Source organism: Salvelinus alpinus, chromosome 15, assembly GCF_045679555.1.
Source record: "Salvelinus alpinus chromosome 15, SLU_Salpinus.1, whole genome shotgun sequence".
Lineage (NCBI taxonomy): Eukaryota > Metazoa > Chordata > Actinopteri > Salmoniformes > Salmonidae > Salvelinus > Salvelinus alpinus.
Genome location: NC_092100.1, coordinates 55,713,906 through 55,736,272, shown reverse-complemented (window position 1 = coordinate 55,736,272; position 22,367 = coordinate 55,713,906). Strand labels below are relative to the sequence as shown.

The following is a 22,367-nucleotide window of genomic DNA, read 5'->3' as shown; positions in this document are numbered from 1 at the left end:
TGGTAAAGGAGGAAATGCTTTAATTCAGTTGTACGGAATGATTGTCAAATATAGAACTCATCCTTAGTCTGCTCATAAAGTAGGACTAAGTTGTTCCAAAGATAATACCAACCAGAGGGCAAAATTGTCTTGGAAATGTAATCATGACTAAAAGACAACCTCGACATCCCCGTTAGGGAGCGGTAAAACCACTGGCCAATGTTGGTTGCAGTTGAGATCAGCTGTGTGCGTGATTTCAACACGTATTGATGGTTTAATGAGACATCAGCTGGTAATAACCTGGTGGCTTTCGATGGTTGCAATTTTGTATATTTTGCGTCTCTGTCTCCCCAACCCTAGGCTGTCTCCCCCCCAGTCTCAGACCAGCAGAGGAGAGAGTTTAGGAGGCGGGGAGGGAGTCATGGTGACAGATGACAGTGGGAGGACACGCACGGCACTGCTCTAAGTAACACCTGCATCATCCAGACATCCTCTATCTGCGTCAGCTTTCACCACGGTGCATTGTTCCCTTTGATTGTTTGGTCCCAATTCATTTACCACCCCTTCCCATTGTTCCTAACACATTGATGTTTACAGATGGGTAAGGTGGAAGAGATATGAGCAAGCTTTAACGGGCTCTACCTACCCAGACCCTTCAGATCTGCACACATCAAAGGGTTAGGGCCAAGAGAAAGGGGTATGGAGTAAATTGGGACCAGCAGCTGTATGACGGTGCTCAGTCAGAATGGTGGCAGACAGACACTCACCAGGGGTGGGCTAGAGCCTGGTCACAGGTGAATCTCTTCTCTGGATCCTTCTCCATCAGAGAGCTGATGAACTCTTTGGCTGTATGTGGAAGAGAGGAAGATACACACAATCTCACTCGTGGGACTGTATACCATGTGCCATTAATTCAAGATAGCATTACACACAAACAATTGTATACGTGCACACACTCTCATATACAAGCCCAGCTATGTCTTACTATACTTGTGTGGACTTTTTGGGGACCAACAATTGACTCCCATTCAAAATCTTATTTTCCCTAACCCCTTAACCTAGTCCTTACCCTGACCCTAAAATCTCAATTTTACAAGTGAGTACTGGCAAAATGTCCTCACTTCACTGAATTTTAGTTGGTTTACTATTCTTATGAAGACATTTGTTACTGGATCCCGTGTGGCTCAGTTGGTAGAGCATGGTCCTTGCAATGCCAGTCTGGTGGGTTCAATCCCCACAGGGGACAAGTATGACAAAAGTATGAAAATGTATGCACTCACTACTTTAAGTAGCCCCGGGTAAGAGCGTCGGCAAACTGACTAAAATGTGCACGCAAACACACACAGCTCACCTGAATCCGATATATCATCCCAATAGGGTGCATCAAACTCATAGTCTGCCTTGAGTATCTGCTCAAACAACTTAGAGTCATTCTCGTCATAGAATGGAGGGTAACCACACAACCTTGGGGACAGATAACATATCAATTATACATTGCCTACAGAAAGTATTCATACCCTTGACTTATTCCACATTGTTTTGTGTTACAGCCTGAATTCAACATTGATCAAATATTTCTTTCTTCACATTTACATAAGTATTCACACCTTGTAGCCAATACATGCTAGAATCACCTTTGGCAGCGAATACAGCTGTGAGTCTTTCTGGGTGAGTCTCTAAGAGCTTTGAACACCTGGATTGTACAATATTTGCACATTATTCTTAAAAAAAATATTTAAGCTCTGTCAAGCTGGTTGTTGATCCTTGCTAGACAGACATTTTGTAGTCTTGCCATATATTTTCAAGACGATTTAGGTCAAAACTGTAACTAAGCCACTCAAGAACATTCAACGTCATCTTGGTAAGCAACTCCAGTGTAGATTTGGCCTTGTGGTTTAGGTTACTGTCCTGCTGAAAGGTGAAGTTGACTCCCAGTGTCTGTTGAAGAGTGGTACTCGGTGATGTGTTTTGTTGGATTCACCCCAAACATAACGCTTTGTATTCAGGACATGAAGTTAATTTCTTTGCTGCAGTTTTACTTTAATGCTTCATTGCAAACAGCACGCATGTTTTTGGAATATTTGTTATTCTGTACAGGCTTCCTTCTTTTTCACTGTCATTTAGGTTAGTATTGTGAAGTAACTTCAATGTTGTTGATCCATCCTCAGTTCTCGACTATCACAGCCATTCAACTCCGTAATTGTTTTACCTCTCTGGTCTTTGTGGTTGAATCACTGTCTGAAATGCACTTGCAACGACCTTACAGATAATTGTATGTGTGGGGTACAGAGATGAAGTAGTCTTTCAAAAATCATGTCAAACACTATTATTGAACACAGAGTGAGTCCATGCAACTTATTATGTGACTTTTAGGGGTTGAACACATATCGACAAGACATTTCAGCTTTTCATTCATTTGTAAAAAAAAATAAAAATAATTCTAAACACATAATTTCACTTTGACATTATGGGGTATTGTGCCTTGGCCAGTGACACAAAAAAACGTTGTTATGGAGGTACTTACAGAATGTAAGCGATGACTCCGATCGACCAGCAGTCCACTGCTTTGCTGTAGGGCTTCTGAGCCAGAACCTCTGGGGCTGTGGGGAACGTCATACGGTTCAGAGGGAGATTTAGAACATGGAGGCCTTGCATAACAATCCCTGTGTGGCGCTTGAACTGACACTAGCAAAGTATGTTCCAAACATACTGGTGTGGATAGGAAATAAGGCTTCTTCCACATGAACCCCTAAGTAAACAAGGACACAATAGAAGGGAGGACCAAAGCTCTGTTGCCATATGTTCTTATGGAGAGTTTTTCAGAAACCACCCACTACTTCACCACTGTATATACTAAACTCCTATTCATTTTGTTTGGGTGAGGTTTCCTCCGGTCAAATTAGGTGAATTATCTTTAGGTTAACCCAGAAGTAGAGATATGTTTAGATTATGTCACCACTGCAGACTTCCTTATGTCATGTCTTCCTTCCATTTGACCTAATGAAACCCATAGCGGGTCGTACTGTCACACGTTACACTACATCTCAACTAACCCGTTAAGGGCGATAGACTAACAAGGCTCAAGATTCACAAGGCCTGGTTATTTCATGTTCACGAATGTTGCATTTTACCTAATGAAACCCATAGCGGGTGGTGACTGTAACAAAAGGTCTACACGTTTAAGAGATGACATGTTACCCCAGGAAACCCATTGTGGGTGGTAACCGTAAAAAAAAAAGTCTATACTTTACTCCAGCATACCCGTTACGGGCGGTAACTATAGAAACAAGGTAGCTTTATTCTCACCAGGGGAATTTAGCAAAACAAGGTAGCTATATTCACGTCAGGGGAATTTAGTGAAGCGTCATCCTATTTGCGACGCACCTGCTTGTTATTGCATTTCCATTTCCCTTTGTGTGTGTTGCACTTGCATTCAGTAGCGTCGAGGAATCACATGATTATGAAGGCATAAATGAAAGCATGTATACTTTTTTTTTGCATTTATGTAGTTTTGTCTTTGTGATGTACTTGTCTATTCAAATTACGTATTAGGTCATGTTTCATGTTTGGTGTGGACCCCAGGAAGAGTAGCTGCTGCGTTGGCAGCAGCTAACATGGATCCTAACAGCCCAGAGGGTAGAGAGAACAGCCTCACCCACATATCCTGGCGTCCCACAGGCAGTGGCCATCACGTCTCCTGTCCCCTCCATCTTAGACAGACCAAAGTCACTGATCATGATCTTGGCCTCATCATGGGGGTTGTAGTAAAGCAGGTTCTCTGGCTGAGGGAAAAAGAAACAATCAATATTGGGAAATAAGAGATTTGAGCTCCGTGTATGTGTGTGTCTCACTCAGTACCTTGAGGTCTCTGTGTACGATGCCCATAGCATGGAGGTAGTTGACAGCGTCAAGCACCTGTTTAATGAGCCTGCTGGCATCCATCTCGGTGTAGAAACCCTTCTCTACGATGCGGTCAAACAACTCACCACCAGACACCCTGAGACAGAGACAGAGGTTTAGTCAAATCTAACCCGACCGTAACCCTAGCTTCATGTCTATATCCGGGTTCAACTTCAACCCTAACCATAACCCTGGCTTCATGTGCAGTTCCTGGTTCAACCCTCGCCTCGACCACAACCCTAACCCTTTACGATGCAGTCAAACAATCTTCCGTCCAGATACTCTGAGGAGATTGAGGACTGAATTAACCTAACCCTCACGTAGGGCTGGTTTCCCAGATACTTAAAACCCACGTAACCCGAATGAAGCTTCGTGTCGAAATGTTGGTGAATAAATGATTGCGTCGGAGCTGCGTGTGCAGCTTTTAACTTTTCTTTCAACGTTTTCAGACACTTCATCTTAGTCCCGAATTAAAAGGCATTTTCAATAGAGATTCTCCATTGATCATGCCTTTCTTAAAATCAGTCAAGGCTAAATCCATGTCTGGGAAACTGACCCTAGAGACTCTTTTTGAATGAGTCTTTTGCCAGACTGTGTCTGCTACAGTGTCACAACCATGACACAAAAGAAGCATAGACGCAACTCTTTTGGGAATGCTTGCATCCATACAGGCTGCTTTAGTATAGGCAAGGCCAAATGCACCTCGATGGCCCTTGAACGCTTACTGCAGCAAAGCGCGCTACGCTATCCCAGTGATTGATTTGGACCAGTGTTCACACGGATACAGAGTACCGGCACATCTCATTTTCTACGGCGCACGTACAGACACCTCTTATAGAAAACATGAACACCGGTCCTGCATTATCAGAAAGACGGACAGACGTATACGAGACGCAGACAGACAAAATGGTGGTTGAGGTACTGTACTCACAACTGCATGATGAGGTATAGGTGGTTGGAGCTCTCATAGATGTCCTCCAAAGCCACAATGTTCTCATGTTTTATCCTGAAGAGGGGAAACAGTATATTTAATTGACTTACTGTTCTACTAACCTCTGATCATTTCAATGCACAGCACAATAAAGCACAATTTCCTCACCAAATACCTTAATTCATTACATTCATCACAACAAAGCAATGTCAGTCCCAAACAGCACCATATTCCCTATAGTGCACTACTTTTGACCAGAGTCCATTTGAAACGCAGCTCTATTCATGTTAAATTGCTTTGAATCATCAAGTGTTTTCAATTTTCTTTCTGTTCTCAATAGGCCATAGAAAAAATCTGTGTGGGCGAAAAGTGTGTGTGTGTGTGTGTGTGTGAGTGGTTGTGTGTCTGGTGACAAGGCAGACAATGAGCTTGTTGAAACCTCTACTTCAGTGTTTCACCAGCAGCAAGGAGAAATGTCTGAATCCCAAATCGCACCCTATTCCCCATATTGTGCCCTACTTTTGACCAGAGCTCATTGAGCTACATAGGGAATAGGGTGCTATTTGAGACACACAGAAAGAAAGTCCCTCTGCTCAGAGTTCTAACTAATCATAGGGTGTCCACCCACTCTGCCCATAGTGGGTAAAAAATGGACTTGGTGATGAAATTTCACTTCCTTACATTATAAAACACATGTTACCAAGACAAATATGATCATTCATGTTCTGAATCATTGAGTGGGGTCTTTCTCTAACATATAATTAACATTATATACAAAAAAGTTGGATTTCGTAACCTAATACATCCCATAATAAGCAACGAGCTCTGTTGATAGCGGTGCAGGTTTCTCGTAACAACTTCAGTCGATTTTACATTTTGTGGTCGTTGTCTTGAAATTTGTTTCCGCGGGTCGCAAAAGGCAAAATCTGCGTGACACGAGCTGAAGTCAATGTGAAAGGCTTTGAAAATAGAAAGCTTAGTATGCGCTCAAAATTTTTCGAAAAACAGGAATTTTTAAATCATTCTGAAAAGTGCATACAGTACTAAAATATGAAAACACTACATGTCATGTCTCAAAATCGATATCCATCTTACCTCTAAATTGTTTTATGTCCTACACATTCGAGAAGAAATATGACACGTTTATTTAAAATCACTCAAAATCATGGCAATGCATATTCTGTAGGAGGGGTTAATATGAATTTCTAATAATTTCACAAGATTTATATGAATCGAGTCATGAACATATAGACTTTGAAATTAACATTTGGTTGCTCCCTTCCTATAGGCAGAAACTCAAACAGGAATTACCCGTGCTAAGACTATTCAGCGCTGGTCTGACCAATCGGAATCCACTCTTCAAGATAGTTTTGATCACGCGGACTGGGATATGTTGCAGGTAGCCTCCGAGAACAACATTGACGAATACACTGATACGGTGACTGAGTTTATCAGGAAGTGTATAGCGGATGTTGTTCCCACTGTGACTATTAAAACCTACCCAAACCAGAAACCGTGGATATATGGCAGCATTCACGAAAAACTGAAAGTGCGAACCAGCGCATTTAACCATGGCAAGTGACTGGGAATATGGCCAAATACAAACAGTGTAGTTATTCCCTCCGTAAGGCAATCAATCAGGCAAAACGTCAGTATAGACACAAAGTGGAGTCGCAATTCAACGGCTCAGATACGAGACGTATATGGCAGGGTCTACAGATAGTAATGAAATACAAAAGGAAAACCAGCCACGTCACGGACACCGACGTCTTGCTTCCAGACAAGTTAAACACCTTCTTCGCCCGCTGTGAGGATAACACAGTGCCACAGACGCGGCCTGCTACCAAGGACTGTGGGCTCTCCTCCTCCATGGCTGATGTGAGCAAGACATTTAAGCGTGTTAACCCTCGCAAGGCTGCCGGCCCAGACGACATCCCTAGTCGCTTCCTCAGAGCATGTGCAGACCAGCTGGCTGGAGTGTTTACAGACATATTCAATCTCTCCTTATCCCAGTCTGCTGTCCACACATGCTTCAAGATGGTCACCATTGTTTCTGTACCCAAGAAAGCAAAGGTAACTGAACTAAATTACTATAGCCCCATAGCACTCACTTCTGTCATCATGAAGTGCTTTGAGAGACTAGTCAAGGATCATATGACCTCTACCTTACCTGACACCCTAGACCCATTTCAATTTGTTTGCTTACCACCCCAATAGATCCACAGATGATGCAATCACCATCACACTGCACAGTGCCCTATCCCATCTGTACAAGAGGAATACCTATGTAAGAATGCTGTTCATTGACAATAGCTCAGCATTCAACACCATAGTATCCTCCAAGCTCATCATTTAGCTCGAGGACCTGGGTCTGAACACCACCCAGTGCAAATGGGTCCTGGACTTCCTGACGGGCCACCCCCAGGAGGTGAAAGTAGGAAACAAACCTCCACTTCGCTGATTCTCAACATTGGTGCTCCACAAGGGTGCGTGCTCAGCCCCCTCCTGTACTCCTTGTTCAGCCATGACTGCGTGGCCATGCAAGCCTTCAACTCAATCATCAAGTTTGCGGACGACAACAATAGGCCTGATTACCAACAATGACGAGACAGGCTACAGGGAGGAGGTGAGGGCTCTGGGAGTGTGGTGCCAGGAAAATAACCTTTCACTCAACGTCACCAAAACAAAGGAGCTGATCGTGGACTTCAGGAAACAGCAGAGGGAACACCCCCCTATTGTCATCGACGGGACCGCAGTGGAGAAGGTGGAAAGCTTCAGCGGCGTACACATCACTGACACACTGAAATGGTCCACTCACACAGACAGTGTAGTGAAGAAGGCGCAACAGCGCCTCTTCCACCTCAGGAGGCTGAAGAAATTTGGCATAGCACCTAAAACCCTCATAGATGTACAATTGAGAGCATCCTGTCGGGCTTTATCACCTCCTGGTACGGCAACTGCACCGCCCACAACCGCAGTGCTCTCCAGACACATCACCGGGGGAAAACTACCTGCCCTCCAGGACACCTACAGCACCCGATGTCACAGGAAGGGCAAAAAGATCATTAAGGACAACAACCACCCGAGCCACTTCCTGTTCACCCCGCTATCATCCAGAAGGCGAGGTCAGTACAGGTTGAGACTGAAAAACAGCTTCCATCTCAAGGCCATCAGACTGTTAAATAGCCATCACTAGCACAGAGGCTGCTGCCCTATATCCATAGACTTGAAATCACTGGCCACTTTAATATTGGAACACTAGTCACTTTAATAATGTTTACATATTTTGCATTATTCATCTCATTTGTATATACTGTATCTTTGTCTATGCCGCTCTGACATTACTTGTCCAAATATTTATATATTCTTAATTCCATTCCTTTAGATTTGTGTGTATTGTTCTGAAATTGTTAGATATTATTTGTTAAATATTATTGCACTGTTGGAACTAGAAACACAAGCATTTCGCTACACCCGCAATAACATCTGTTAAACACGTGTATGTGACCAATACAATTTGGATTTGATTTATAGGATATTCCCTCCATCGCGACACTGCTGCCCAGTTGAAGAGCTGGTGATCTCCATGCAGCACCACAGCACCATTCGCCTTCAGAAAAGCACCCCTCAGCCTCAGAAGATGCCCTTCTGGAGGCATGCAGCCATAGAGTCATTATACCCTAATGTAGGACTATTTGCCTACTAGCCAAATAAAGCGCAGAACATGCATGATGCGTGCAACTCATCAATCCAACATATTTGAACATCTAATTAATCTTTCAGTCAGTATGTCATTTGTTTGAGTTGCAATAGGAACTAAATCAAAGAGAATAGAACAGTCTCACCAGTTTGTTGATTGAAAAACATGTGCATACAAATTTATCTAAGTTTTTAGCCCATCACATTAATAATTCAATGTTTAATTTAGGCATATCCCCCCCCCCCAAAAAAAAAATTGGCCTTCAACTTGTAGGCATTGCAATTTAGGCTATCATTTTGGGTACTGGTGTCTTGCAGAATAATTTTAGAACTCTTGTGTTTTATAACTGTTTTTATTATATGGCTCCCGTTAAAAAGAGACCCGAGCTCACAGGTTTCTAAATATATCCTCTAAATGTTAAACAAAATTGTTGAAGAAGCACATGCAGTGGCTGATCGGGAAAACAGATCTCGCAATAAGAACAGGCTATAGATGGTCTTGGCCATTTGGGACCCCTTGGCTATTTTGCTCAAGACAGGTCACAGCCAAGATCTAATCAATATTTTGTTTTGTCTCGTTTATTGAAATGGATATATAGCCTCTGCGCGATGGGGTTGTGCAACGCAAATGGCTATAACAAGCCTACATACAGAGTGGAACTCATTAATAAAACAATCAAAACGCCTAATACAAGGCCTAGAGTCCGTTCTCCCAAATACAGGAAAAAGGGCGATTCATTAGGTCACATGATCGCCATAATAGCCCCACGCGGCTATAAAAAATAAATGATGGCCATTAACTAACACACAACAGCATGGCATATTTAAATAGCGGAATAGGCCTAGTCTAAATCATATTTACTTTCTCTTTTGCAGCTCAGGCAGTTGTTCTAGACAAGGCTCTTCTGTGTCTTTATCATTCTCACACAAGTCATTTGCTGAAGGCCCAAGCCTATACTACGTCATCTACTGGTATAACGTCGTTTTTGAATGCAGTTCTAAAACAAGCTCAAGACTTGTAATTTGCAAATGAAACCGGAAGCTGCAAAGCAACTCAAATGTCTGGACAAGAGTTGCTTGATTAACTAGCTAACTTCGACTAGCTACGTTCAGTTCATGCCCTTTGCAGATGGCACATTACTGAATAAAGTTTGACCGCATAAAAAAGATCTGTCACCGAGTAAAGGGAGATGTAAAGTAAGAATTGAACGTGTAAATATTCATTAATAGTTTTAACATAGGGTTTTGTACGTTTGCACATCTATTTTAAAGTTTACGTTTTATGTTTCTCGCATGGCTTTTCTCACGATCCTAACAATTTACGTATAGTTTTTCTTACGATCCTAATGATATGTACGTTCAACCTTTTGACAGGTATTTGTCTCCATACCTACAGTTGAAGTCTGCATACACCTTAGCCAAATACATTTAAACTCAGTTTTTCACAATTCCTGACATTTAATCCTAGTAAAAATTTCCTGTCTTAGGCCAGTTAGTATCACCACTTTATTTTAAGAATGTGAAATGTCAGAATAATTGTTGAGAATGATTTTTCAGCTTTTATTTCTTTCATCGCATTCCTAGTGGGTCAGAAGTTTACATACACTCAATTAGTATTTGGTAGCATTGCCTTTAAATTGTTTAACTTGGGTCAAACGTTTTGGGTAGCCTTCCACAAGCTTCCCACAATAAGTTGGGTGAGTTTTGGCCCATTCCTCCTGACAGAGCTGGTGTAACGGAGTCAGGTTTTTAGGTCTCCTTGCTCGCACATGCTTTTTCAGTTCTGCCAACACATTTTCAATAGGATTGAGGTCAGGGCTTTGTGATGGCCACTCCAATACCTTGACTTTGTTGTCCTTAAGCCATTTTGCCACATTGTATGCTTGGGGTCATTGTCCATTTGGAAGACCCATTTGCAACCAAGCTTTAACTTCCTGACTGATGTCTTGAGATGTTGCTTCAATATATCCACATAATGTTCCTACCTCATGATGCCATCTATTTTGTGAAGTGCACCAGTCCCTCCTGCAGCAAAGCACCCTCACAACATGATGCTGCCACCCCCATGCTTCACGGTTGGGATGGTGTTCTTCGGCTTGCAAGCCTCCCCCTTTTTCCTCCAAACATAACGATGGTCATTATGGCTAAACAGTTCTATTTTTCTTTCATCAGAACAGAGGACATTTCTCCAAAAAGTACGATCTTTGTCTCCATGTGCAGTTGTAAACCATAGTCTGGCCTTTTAATGGCGGTTTTGCTGAGCGGCCTTTCAGGTTATGTCGATATAGGACTCGTTTTACTGTGGATATAGATACTTTTGTAACTGTTTCCTCCAGCATCTTTATAAGGTCCTTTGCTGTTGTTCTGGGATTGATTTGCACTTCTCACACCAAAGTTTGTTCATCTCTAGGAAACAGAACGCATCTCCTTCCTGAGAGGTATGACGGCTGCGTGGTCCCATGGTGTTTATACTTGCGTACTATTGTTTGTACAGATGAACGTGGTACCTTCAGGCATTTGGAAATTGCTCCCAAGAATGAACCAGACTTGTGGAGGTCTACAATTAATTTTCTTCTGAGGTCTTGGCTGATTTCTTTTGCTTTTCCCATGATGTCAAGCAAAGAGGCACTGAGTTTGAAGGTAGGCCTTGAAATACATCCACAGGTACACCTAAAATTGACTCAAATGATGTCAATTAGCCTATCAGAACCTTCTAAAGCCATGACATCATTTTCTGGAATTTTCCAAGCTGTTTAAAAGCACAGTCAACTTAGTGTATGTAAACTTCTGACCCACTGGAATTGTGACACAGTGAATTATACATTAAATAATCTGTCTGTAAACAGTTGTTGGAAAAATTACTTGTGTCATGCACAAAGTAGATATCCTAACCGACTTGCCATAACTATAGTTTCATAACAAGAAATGTGTGGAGTGGTTGAAAAACAAGTTTTAATGACTCCAACCAAAGTGTATGTAAACTTCCGACTTCAACTGTATACTACGTACCCGGTTTAGAGTAGTTAGCGAGGTAACTTTGGTCAACTCCGGATAACCGAGTGGGGAAAAAAGGTGCTTATGCATTGATAAACACACTAAAAGGCGGCATCAACAATAAGTAACACCGTAGCCTGCTGAATTTGTCAGATAACTGTTTTCTCATTTTGATGTCGGCACAAATGATAATGTGGCACTGAATCGCCCATGGATTGGTGTTTCAGTATTGTCTCAATGAACAGTCCGCCGTTCGACATGCACACGCAGTTTCAAGCCTGCGAGACTTAGTGGCAGGCCGGACGAGCAATATCCACCGTCGTAATATGGATGAAGCCCGAGCTAGAATGTGAAGCTAACCGAAGCTGGCTAGCTTAAGAAAACCCTGAGTAAATCGAGCTTCCATTGTAGTATACCGCTCTGATGTCCAAGCGGCAAGGTGTGGGTGATCAGAACACTAAAACACCATGGAAAAGAGATAAAGTGACGGGCCTCGTTTAGAGAGACAGGTGGGTGAATGAGGGGCAGGAGGAGCGCGTGTGTGCTGACGTCGGTGACCTGAACAGTGAAACCTGTTAAACTACACTGCTGCTTCAGGGTCATTAGATAAAGGAGCAAGAGAAACAAAGCACTGGCGAGAAGGAAGAGAGAAAGGGAGGATGGCGGAGTGGAAGGATGGCAACCGTAACCAAGCAACTACTCCCCTCTTTGATCCCCCTCAGGACGCCCGGTACCTACTTCCGAAGCACGGTGATTTCATTCTCAATGCTGGTCTCTTTCCCCTTCAGCGCTTTCTTGGGGATGCACTTCACTGCAACCATCTTCCCTGTGGCCTTCTCCCTGGCCATGATCACCTCAGAGAACGCACCACTGTGGAAACAGAGGGAAAGGGAGATAGAGATAGAGGGGAGGGGGGGAGAGGGAGAGAGAGAGGGGTAGTGTTAAAATGGCGCCGGAAGAAATGGCGGCAGTTTTACGGGCGCCCAACCAATTGTGCTATTATGTGGGGTTTTTTTCACGTTATTTGTAACTTATTTTGTACATAATGTTTCTGCAACCGTACCTTACGGCAAAAAAGAGCTTCTGGATATCAGGACAGCGATCACTCACCTCGGATTAGATTTAGATTTTTTCTTCAACAAGCAGGAAGCACAGGACATTCTCCAAACACCTGACAGTGCCAACATCCCCGTTCTTTGCAAGAGGAGGAGACGCAGGTATAGAGGACACAGAGCGGGATGCCTCGTGAGGTCCCGCAGGAGGCGAGTGGGAAAGCTGCCGTTACTGTCAATATTACTCGCCAACGTGCAATCATTGGACAATAGACTAGGTACGATCACGAATATCCTACCAATGGGACATCAAAAACTGTAATATCCTATGTTTCACGGAATCGTGGCTGAATGACAACATGGATATTCAGCTAACGGGATATACGCTGCACCGGCAAGATAGAACAGCACACTCCGGTAAGACGATGGGGGGTGGTCTGTGCATATTTGTAAACAACAGCTGGTGCACGAAATCTAAGGAAGTCTCTAGATTTTGCTCGCCTGAAGTAGAGTATATTGTGATAAATTGCAGGCCACACTACCTGCCTAGAGAGTTTTCAGCTATACCTTTCATGGCTGTTTATTTACCACCACAGACAGATGCTGGCACTAAGACCGCACTCAGTCAGCATGTACTCTGTATAAGGAAATAAGCAAACAGGAAACCACTCACCCAGAGGCGGCGCTCCTAGTGGCCAGAGACTTTAATGCAGGGAAACAAATCAGTTCTACCAAATTTCTATCAACATGTTAAATGTGCAACCAGAGGGGAAATTTTTTCCTAGATCACCTGTACTCCACACACAGAGACGCGTACAAAGCTCTCCCTTTCCCTCCATTTGGTAAATTCGACCACAACTCTATCCTCCTGATTCCTGCTTACAAGCTAAAATTAAAGCAGGAAGCAGCAGTGACTTGGTCTATAAAAAAGTGTTCAGATAAAGCAGAGGACTGTTTTGCTATCACGGACTGGAACATTTTCCGGGATTCTTCCGATGGCATTGAGGAGTACACTACATCAGTCACTGGCTTTATCAATAAGTGCATCGAGGACGTCCCCCCCACAGTGACTGTACGTACATACCCCAACCAGACGAGCTAAATCACTTCTATGCAAGCAACACTGAGGCATGCATGAGAGCATCAGCTGTTCCGGATGACTGTGTGATCACGCTCTCCGTAGCCGACGTGAGTAAGACCTTTAAACAGGTCAACATTCACAAGGCTGCGGGGCCAGACGGATTACCAGGACGTGTGCTCCGGGCATGTGCTGACCAACTGGCAGGTGTCTTCACTGACATTTTCAACCTGTCCCTTATTGAATCTGTAATACCAACATGTTTCAAGCAGACCACCATAGTCCCTGTGCCCAAAAACACAAAGGCAACCTGCCTAAATGACTACAGACCCGTAGCACTCACGTCCGTAGCCATAAAGTGCTTTAAAAGGCTAGCCATGGCTCACATCAACACCATTATCCCAGAAACCCTAGACCCACTCAAATTTGCATACCGCCCAAACAGATCCACAGATGATGCAATCTCTATTGCACTCCACACTGCCCTTTCCCACCTGGACAAAAGGAACACTTACGTGAGAATGCTATTCACTGACTACAGCTCAGCGTTCAACACCATAGTACCCACAAAGCTCATCACTAAGCTAAGGATCCTGGGACTAAACACCTCCCTCTGCAACTGGATCCTGGACTTCCGGACGGGCCGCCCCCAGTTGGTGAGGGTAGGTAGCAACACATCTGCCACGCTGATCCTCAACACTGGAGCCCCCCAGGGGTGCGTGCTCAGTCCCCCTCCTGTACTCTCTGTTCACCCACAACTGCATGGCCAGGCACGACTCCAACACCATCATTAAGTTTGCAGACGACACAACAGTAGGCCTGATCAACGACGCGACAGCCTATAGGGAGGAGGTCAGAGACCTGGCTGGGTGGTGCCAGAATAACAGCCTATCCCTCAACGTAACCAAGACTAAGGAGATGATTGTGGACTACAGGAAAAGAAGGACCGAGCACGCCCCCATTCTCATCGACGGGTCTGTAGTGGAGCAGTTTCAAGTTCCTTGGTGTCCACATCACCAACAAACTATCATGGTCCAAACACACCAAGACAGTTGTGGAGAGGGCACGACAAAGCCTATTCCCCCTCAGGAAACTAAAAAGATTTGGCATGGGTCCTCAGATCTTCAAAAGGTTTTACAGCTGCAACATCCGAGAGCATCCTGACTGTTTGCATCACTGCCTGGTACGGCAATTGCTCGACCTCCGACCGCAAGGCACTACAGAGGGCAGTGTACGGCCCAGTACATCACTGGGGCTAAGCTGCCTGCCATCCAGGACCTCTACACCAGGCGGTGTCAGAGGAAGGCCCTAACAATTGTCAAAGACCCCAGCCATAGACTGTTCTCTCTACTACCGCATGGCAAGCGGTACCGGAGTGCCAAGTTTAGGACAAAAAGGCTTCTCAACAGTTTTTACCCCCAAGCCATAAGACTCCTGAACAGGTAATCAAATGGCTACCCGGACTATTTGCAAATTGTGCCCCCCCAACCTGTTTTTTACGCTGCTGCTACTCTCTGTTTATCATATATGCATAGTCACTTTAACTACACATTCATGTACATACTACCTTAAATTGGCCCGACCAACCAGTGCTCCCGCACAATGGCTAACCGGGCTATCTGCATTGTGTTCCGCCACCCACCACCCACCAACCCCTATTTTACGTTACTGCTACTCTCTGTTCATCATTTATGCATAGTCACTTTAACCATATCTACATGTACATACTACCTCAATCAGCCTGACTAACCGGTGTCTGTATGTAGCCTCGCTACTTTTATAGCCTCGCTACTGTTATTTTTCACTGTTGTTTTTATTTCTTTACCTACCTATTGTTCACCTAATATCTTTTTTGCACTATTGGTTAGAGCCTGTAAGTAAGCATTTCAGTGTAAGGTCTACTACACCTGTTGTATTCGGCGCACGTGACAAATAAACTTTGATTTGAGAGAGACAAGAGGCGGTAGAGAGAGGAAATGAAAGAGAGAGTACCTAGGTCAACTTTGGACTGTTCTGAAGGATCATGCCATTGGCCCCGACTCCCCAATTACCCTCTGGACACCCCACATCTCCTGCCAAGTCACCACACCTTAACTCCCTCTGATAACCACCATCCCTCTGGTATAAAGTAGCTTGTGTTTCCGTAGTGTTTGTTCAGTGTGTGGTGGCATGGGGCGGCCCAAGTCCTTTGTTGTGCGTCCCTCGCTCTTAAGTATGTGCCCTTCGTGTGTATGGAGAATTGTACAATGCTAACTTTCTAGCCTGTGTGTCTATTGCCAATCAGACCGTTTATGATGCTATACTTTCCTTAGAATACTTCCTATGTTGTCTTGTATATCCTGTTCCGTAGGTATTGCGAAATGCCCTTTGTTTGGTTGGCACGCAACCTCCTATCATAATTTGTTTCACAAACTTACCTACCAGCCTTACAACCCATACAAGCCATGTCCTTGTGCTGTGCCTTTTAAAGTTAGTTAATAAAAACCCTGAACTGATCGTGTAGCCAGCTTTCTCCGTTATCTTTCCTCTCCTTCCCACTCTGGCTAGCCCTTTCTCCCTCCTACACTCGCGCTTACTTTTCTATATTCCCTTTACCTTTGTGTCATTTTCTTCTGTGTTCCCTGCTCTTTAACCACACAACAGAAATAAGCGCCTGAATGTTGTTAGTCATTATCATACACAGATACACCCCTATGCACACACCATCCCTTCACACACACACAGAGCAACCTCCGTGGCACTGCTGTTCTTAAAGCCTTGGCTCCTGTCGAGGGTCTATTATAGGGATGGACCACTGGCTGTAGGCCAGCGGATCAATCCCTCCCCACCCCACCGCAAAAAGACGGGGTCTCAACTTTGTGCATCAGCAGTTTATTTTATGTCAGTCACTGAGTCACTCAATTAGCCCACGTCAGCATTTTTGACATTGCATTATTGGTTAGTCTAGCCAGCTATCTAAACTTGTAATCATGGTCGAATTACCAACCGTGGGGCTCCCATTGATTTTGTTACTCACACTCACTAAGATATCATATTTAAAAACTGTGGAGAAATGTGTGTAGAATTGCAGGAAATTCGTTATAAAAACAGCCATTTTTCTTCTCCGCCTCATGGCAAAATGAGTATAATTGCATCAAACCTGCAACATTTTCTCTATGCCCCATGGCAAAATATGTAGAATTGCAGGAAAGTAATTAAAAAACTTTAGCTGTCAAGAGGGCTACTAAAATGTTTTGATCGCAAGGTGGGGGGGGGGGCACCCAAAAGGCTGGCGCTGACTCTGACTTCATGTGTGGGTATGAATGTGTGTATGCAGACCTGCGAGCCACTGTGTGTGTGTGTGTGTAAATCCGCTCCTTTCAGCAGGCTCTAAACTCAGCTGTAGTCGGCCTGCTAAACCTCCCCTGGTCATCAAATCCACGCTAATCCTGCTCTCCTCTACACACTCCATAGATCATAGATACAGTAACACACACACACTCCACAGCAACAGGCTGGCCTCTACAACCATCCAATAACCCTCCTATAACCCTCTACCATCTCTGCTGCAGCATTGCGACTTTAGTGAGAAAGAAAATCTGACTCATACGCAGCGGCGTGAATGTAAATGTGTGTTATGTGTGTGAAAGGTGTTTCGTGCATGTCTTTACCAGAGCATTGTATAGCTTGCGCTATGCTGCAGTCAGGGTGAAAGGAACACAATGATTAAAACCACAGGAAGCTTGGAGGGGATGTTACAACGCACAGAAGCAAGCGTGCACCACACGCACAGTTAGAAAACGGTTGCTGCAGTGCATTCTACCTTCACCTCACACAGGGTGAGCCAGCATCATGTCCTGCTGGTAACTACACAGCAGAACGCCGCGGAGACTTTTGTCTCACTGCCACTACACGACACAACACACGGTACATAATACACAATAGGGGCTCCCACAATACAGGCAACTCGTTATGGGTGGAAGTTGGGACGCATCTTTACTTGAGGCGAAAAGAAAACATTTGTGCGTACACACAGTCAGACGAGAGACTCATGTGACCGACTCTACCCTGTTTGACTATAATCCAAGGTGTGAGCTGGAACGTAAGCGCCGCATTAATTGAGGAGAAAAGCTTCATCTAAATTTGGCTCTTGAGTAAAACTCCTTTCAATCCATTACTGGATTTAAAAATGACAGCGTGGCTCCACGAAATGGCTTTGACCCAGTGTCACAATCTAGTGTGCTATTAGTGTGTGTACGGCATAGACTAGTTTGCTCTGACCTTGAGCGCTTTACTGCCATGAATACACTGACTCTCTTTTGCTCTGCTTTCGTGGAATAAGTAGCTGATTAGCACCTAGTCGGTTACCTCAAAAAGGTCCTTCCAGAGTGAATAGGCACTTCCCGCTGTGAGCTACACCTGCAGGATAAGGAATCCTGGCTGAGACCTGAAGACTTACGTTGGCTTCCCGAGCTAATGCCTAGGCTTTAGCGGAGTGGCCTAACCCAGTCTTGTGACACACGAGATCCAGTTTCAAACCACGGTTGGTCACACCTGCATTGCTGTCACACCTGCATTGCTGTGTCTGACTTGAGAGCAGGCTAAGACGCTAGCTAAGCGGACTAATGGATATTCCTCCTCTGTGAAACCCATTTGACAGCTGCTCACGGTTTATTATGCAATAAGCCTGCAACAAGACACCTAACTCATCCAGTACTCTGAGGCCCATGGCACTCAAACATGAAAAGCACTTGCACATCCTGAGATTCTTTCAGCGAGTCCGCTTAGGAAATGTTTAAAGGTAACTTTAGAGAAAGAAAAACCTGAGACGGGGTGCAGTGTGATGGTTTTTCTTTTCTCTAAAGAGCACGGGGCGCTCGCATAATAAACCGTGGGCAATTATGCGAATATAGAGTGAGTTTAGGTAAAGGTTAAAAAGGGTGGAGTGGTTTCGGGGGTCACGGGGGTCGAGCTAGGCTAGAGTTGGTGTGTGTGTGTGTGTGTGTGTGTGTGTGTGAGAGAGAGAGAGCGTGCCCTAGTCATGACCTGTGCTGCTGCTGTAGCTGCTGAGTCAGAGTAAACCACAGAGAATCATGTTGTGTAAGACGCATTACTATTCCGCTTATGTCATCTATTGGATGGAAAGTCATTGCTAGCTAGGCTAGATAATCCAGATGGGGTGGAGCATGTACTGGTCTAATGGAATTAGAATTCCCTTCGGGGGTTGAGTTCGTGGTCATCGTTCGGCTGCAGAACAGTCGACGGACCACAACCTTGCTTGAGTACGGTAACTGGCGGTCCTTGTCCCGTCAGGACTATTCAGTTATCCAATACACAGTGTTATTATGCCAACACTCACCAAAACAAGCAACGTCTAAGGCGTATAACACACGTCATGTCTCTCCAGTAGAAAAATTACAAACCGACTCAAAGCGGCTGTCATTTAGTCAGGATCACAATGAGATGATAATGATATTAGAAGCGGACGTGCATGCTTATGACCGGTCTTACAATGTTTTATAACTGAATCATAATAGCTGCAGGCTAAAGTGTTGCCAAAACTCCCTCAAAGTGAGGATTACTGCCATACTGTCTCGCAGCTACATAGATACTAGGGGGATGTCAAAGTTGGAATCTGTTGCGGTGAAACGGCCATGTCCGTTTGCGATATTACATCAACAGACATTACTTCGAGCAACGGACACGGTTTTATTCCCTCGGACAGTACTGCACGTGCGTCACAACAGCAGAGTATGTACTATGATTTGGAGGGGAAAAAAGTACTACGTTGCTAGATGCTCATCTCCTTTTCAAAAACAATAACAACATGCGCCTGGGGCAACCAGTGGCACCTACATGTTGGCCTACATGCTGTTATGAGCTCTCATGAATTGAACCCAACGCTGTGGGCTACACTACAGTGTTATGCCAACATTCACCAAGACAAGCAAAAGGCACCATCTGATCATAAGACAGCTGATTGACTTTGTATTTACAGAAAACAGAGAGTACTTAAGACTGGCAATGTGACATAGGTTTTCATAAGCGTGTCAATATACGACGTGAATCAGATTATGATCACTTTAAAAACAGGCATTATACATACTGTACAGCAAATTCTGTTTCGCAAAATGTTGCCTCTACAAATCCTGAGAATAAAGTAACATTCTCTCATACTGATAATTACTAACACAACTTCTGTCCGGTGTCTGCTACTGCATCGACACGGGACAATAGGCCTACATGTTGTTGTTGGCTAGGGCCTGGGGTTGCTTTCCTGGAATGTAAGCTCTGTGCTCGGCTCGCCAGACTCTTGATTAAATGGGGGAAATAATCATTCTAATCTTAGTTCGGCTGAGGTTAGTTCGGCTGAGGCGAGAGAGGAGGGCGGGCGAGCAAGAGGGAGAGGGGCAAAATGGGTGAGAGAGAGGGAGGGAAGGCGGGCGAGAGAGAGGGAGGGAGGGCGGGAGAGAGGGTGCGGGCGAGAGAGAGAGGGGGAGAGAGAGAGCGGGAGGGAGGGCGGGCGAGAGAGAGAGGGGGAGAGAGAGAGCGGGAGGGCGAGAGAGCGGGAGGGAAGGCGAGAGAGAGGGAAGGCGGGCGAGAGAGGGAGGGAGGGCGAGAGAGAGGGAGAGAGAAAGGGAGAGAGGGAGAGAGGGCGAGAGAAAGGGAGAGAGACAGGGAGGGAGGGCGAGAGAGAGGGCAGGCGAGAGAGAGGGCAGGCGAGAGAGAGGGCAGGCGAGAGAGAGGGCAGGCGAGAGAGAGGGCAGGCGAGAGAGAGGGCAGGCGAGAGAGAGGGCAGGCGAGAGAGAGGGCAGGCGAGGAGAGAGAGTGGGGGGCGAAAGAAAGGGCGGGCGCGAGAGAGAGAAAGGGAGGGCATGCGAGAGGGAGGGAGGGAGGGTGCGAGAGAGAGAGAGGGAGGGCATGCGAGAGGGAGGGAGGGAGGGCGAGAGAGAGGGCAGGCGAGAGAGAGGGCAGGCGAGAGAGAGGGCAGGCGAGAGAGAGGGCAGGCGAGAGAGAGGGCAGGCGAGAGAGAGGGCGGGCGAGAGAGAGGGCGGGCGCGAGAGAGAGAGAGGGAGGGCATGCGAGAGGGAGGGAGGGAGGGCGCGAGAGAGAGAGGGAGGGCATGCGAGAGGGAGGGAGGGAGGGCGCGAGAGAGGGCGGGCGAGAGAGAGGGCAGGCGAGGAGAGAGAGGGAGGGCCGAGAGAGAGAGGGAGGGAGGGCGAGAGAGAGAGAGAGGGAGGGCGAGAGAGAGAGAGGGAGGGAATGTCAGAACATCAGAAATGAAATGCTGAAAAACAGCACACCTGAGTTACAAAATGCTGTGCTTAAATTGTTCAACATGGTTTTAACTTCTGGCTGCTTCCCTGATGTCTGGAACCAGGGGCTCATCTCCCCTATCCACAAAAGTGGAGACAAATCAGACCCCAATAATTACAGGGGAATTTGTGTAAACAGTAACTTGGGAAAGGTTTTCTGTAGTATTTTGAATTCAAACCTTTCTTCAAGAAAAAAATGTAATAACTAAATGTCAAATTGGCTTTCTCCCTAACCATCGCACTACTGACCATATATACACCTTACACACACTAATTAATAAACACGTCCACCAAAAAAAGAGGGTAAAATCTTTGCTTGCTTTATTGACTTTAAAAAAGCATTTGATTCTATTTGGCACGAAGGGCTATTGTACAAATTTCTGCTATATGCTGATGACTTGGTACTTCTATCACCAACCGAAGAAGGTCTTCAACAGAACATTAATATTCTAGAGAAATATTGCCATAATTGGGCCCTGGCAGTAAATTTCCAAAAAACAAAAATCATGATTTTCCCCCAAAAATAACAGATGTCAGAAACACAAATATAAATTCACCCTGAACAACACCATAATTGAACACACAAAAAAAATGACACCTACCTTGGTCTGACCATATCTGCGTCGGGAAACTTTAATATGGCAGTGAATGCACTCAAAGAAAAAGCCCGCAGAGCATTGTATGCAATAAAATTTTAATTATTCAAAATCAATATCCCAATTAGAATTTGGACCAAAATATTTGACAGTGTAATCCTACCAATAGCTCTTTACATAAGTGAGGTTTGGGGGCCACTCAATAAACTGGACTTTAAAATGTGGGACAAACATCCAATTGAAGCCCTACATGCAGAATTCTGTCGGAAAATCCTACAAGTCCAGAGAAATACACCAACTAATGCATGTAGGGCAGAATTGGGCCGCTTTCCAGTAATAGTGAAAATACAGAAAAGATCATAAAATTTTTGGCTACATCTAAATTCAAGTCCAAATTCAAGTCTGCAATTTAAAGCACTTCAAACCCAAGAGCTGAGCCCAGAAACGAGCCCTCTCAGTCAGCTGGTGTTGGACCTAACCAACCAAGCTGACACCAGCACTGCTTCAAAAGAAAGAATTCCAATAAACAAAATCATGAACCAATCAAAGGACTCATATATACAACATTGGAAAAACGAAACAAAATCCCAAAGCCGACTAAATTGCTATCTGACCCTAAACAGAGAATATGAATTGGCTGATTATCTCTACTCTGTCAGAGATACGAAGCAGAGACAGATCCTTACCAAGTACAGACTGAGTGACCACCGATTGGCAGAAGAAACCGGGAGACATAAAAAGATATGGCTACCCAAAGAGGAGCGTGTATGTGGTCACTGCCTGACAGGGGAGGTAAAAACAGAGATGCACTTTCTCCTTTACTGTGATAAATATTCCTCACCA

The 22,367-nt window shown here is 44.8% G+C and overlaps 1 protein-coding gene across 2 annotated transcripts in view; it reads right to left on the bottom strand.

The window, feature by feature from the left end:
- Nucleotides 1-22,367, bottom strand: part of LOC139540381 (calcium/calmodulin-dependent protein kinase type 1D-like) — a 46,688-nt gene that overhangs the window by 3,749 nt on the left and 20,572 nt on the right. For both annotated transcript variants that reach the window (XM_071344164.1, XM_071344165.1), the window contains exons 2-8: nt 12,242-12,373; nt 4,811-4,885; nt 3,838-3,976; nt 3,635-3,761; nt 2,504-2,579; nt 1,331-1,443; nt 747-825 (exon numbers count right to left, since the gene is read on the bottom strand). In XM_071344164.1, coding sequence (XP_071200265.1) covers nt 747-825; nt 1,331-1,443; nt 2,504-2,579; nt 3,635-3,761; nt 3,838-3,976; nt 4,811-4,885; nt 12,242-12,373 — 741 coding nt within the window. The remainder of the gene's footprint in view (nt 1-746; nt 826-1,330; nt 1,444-2,503; nt 2,580-3,634; nt 3,762-3,837; nt 3,977-4,810; nt 4,886-12,241; nt 12,374-22,367) is intronic.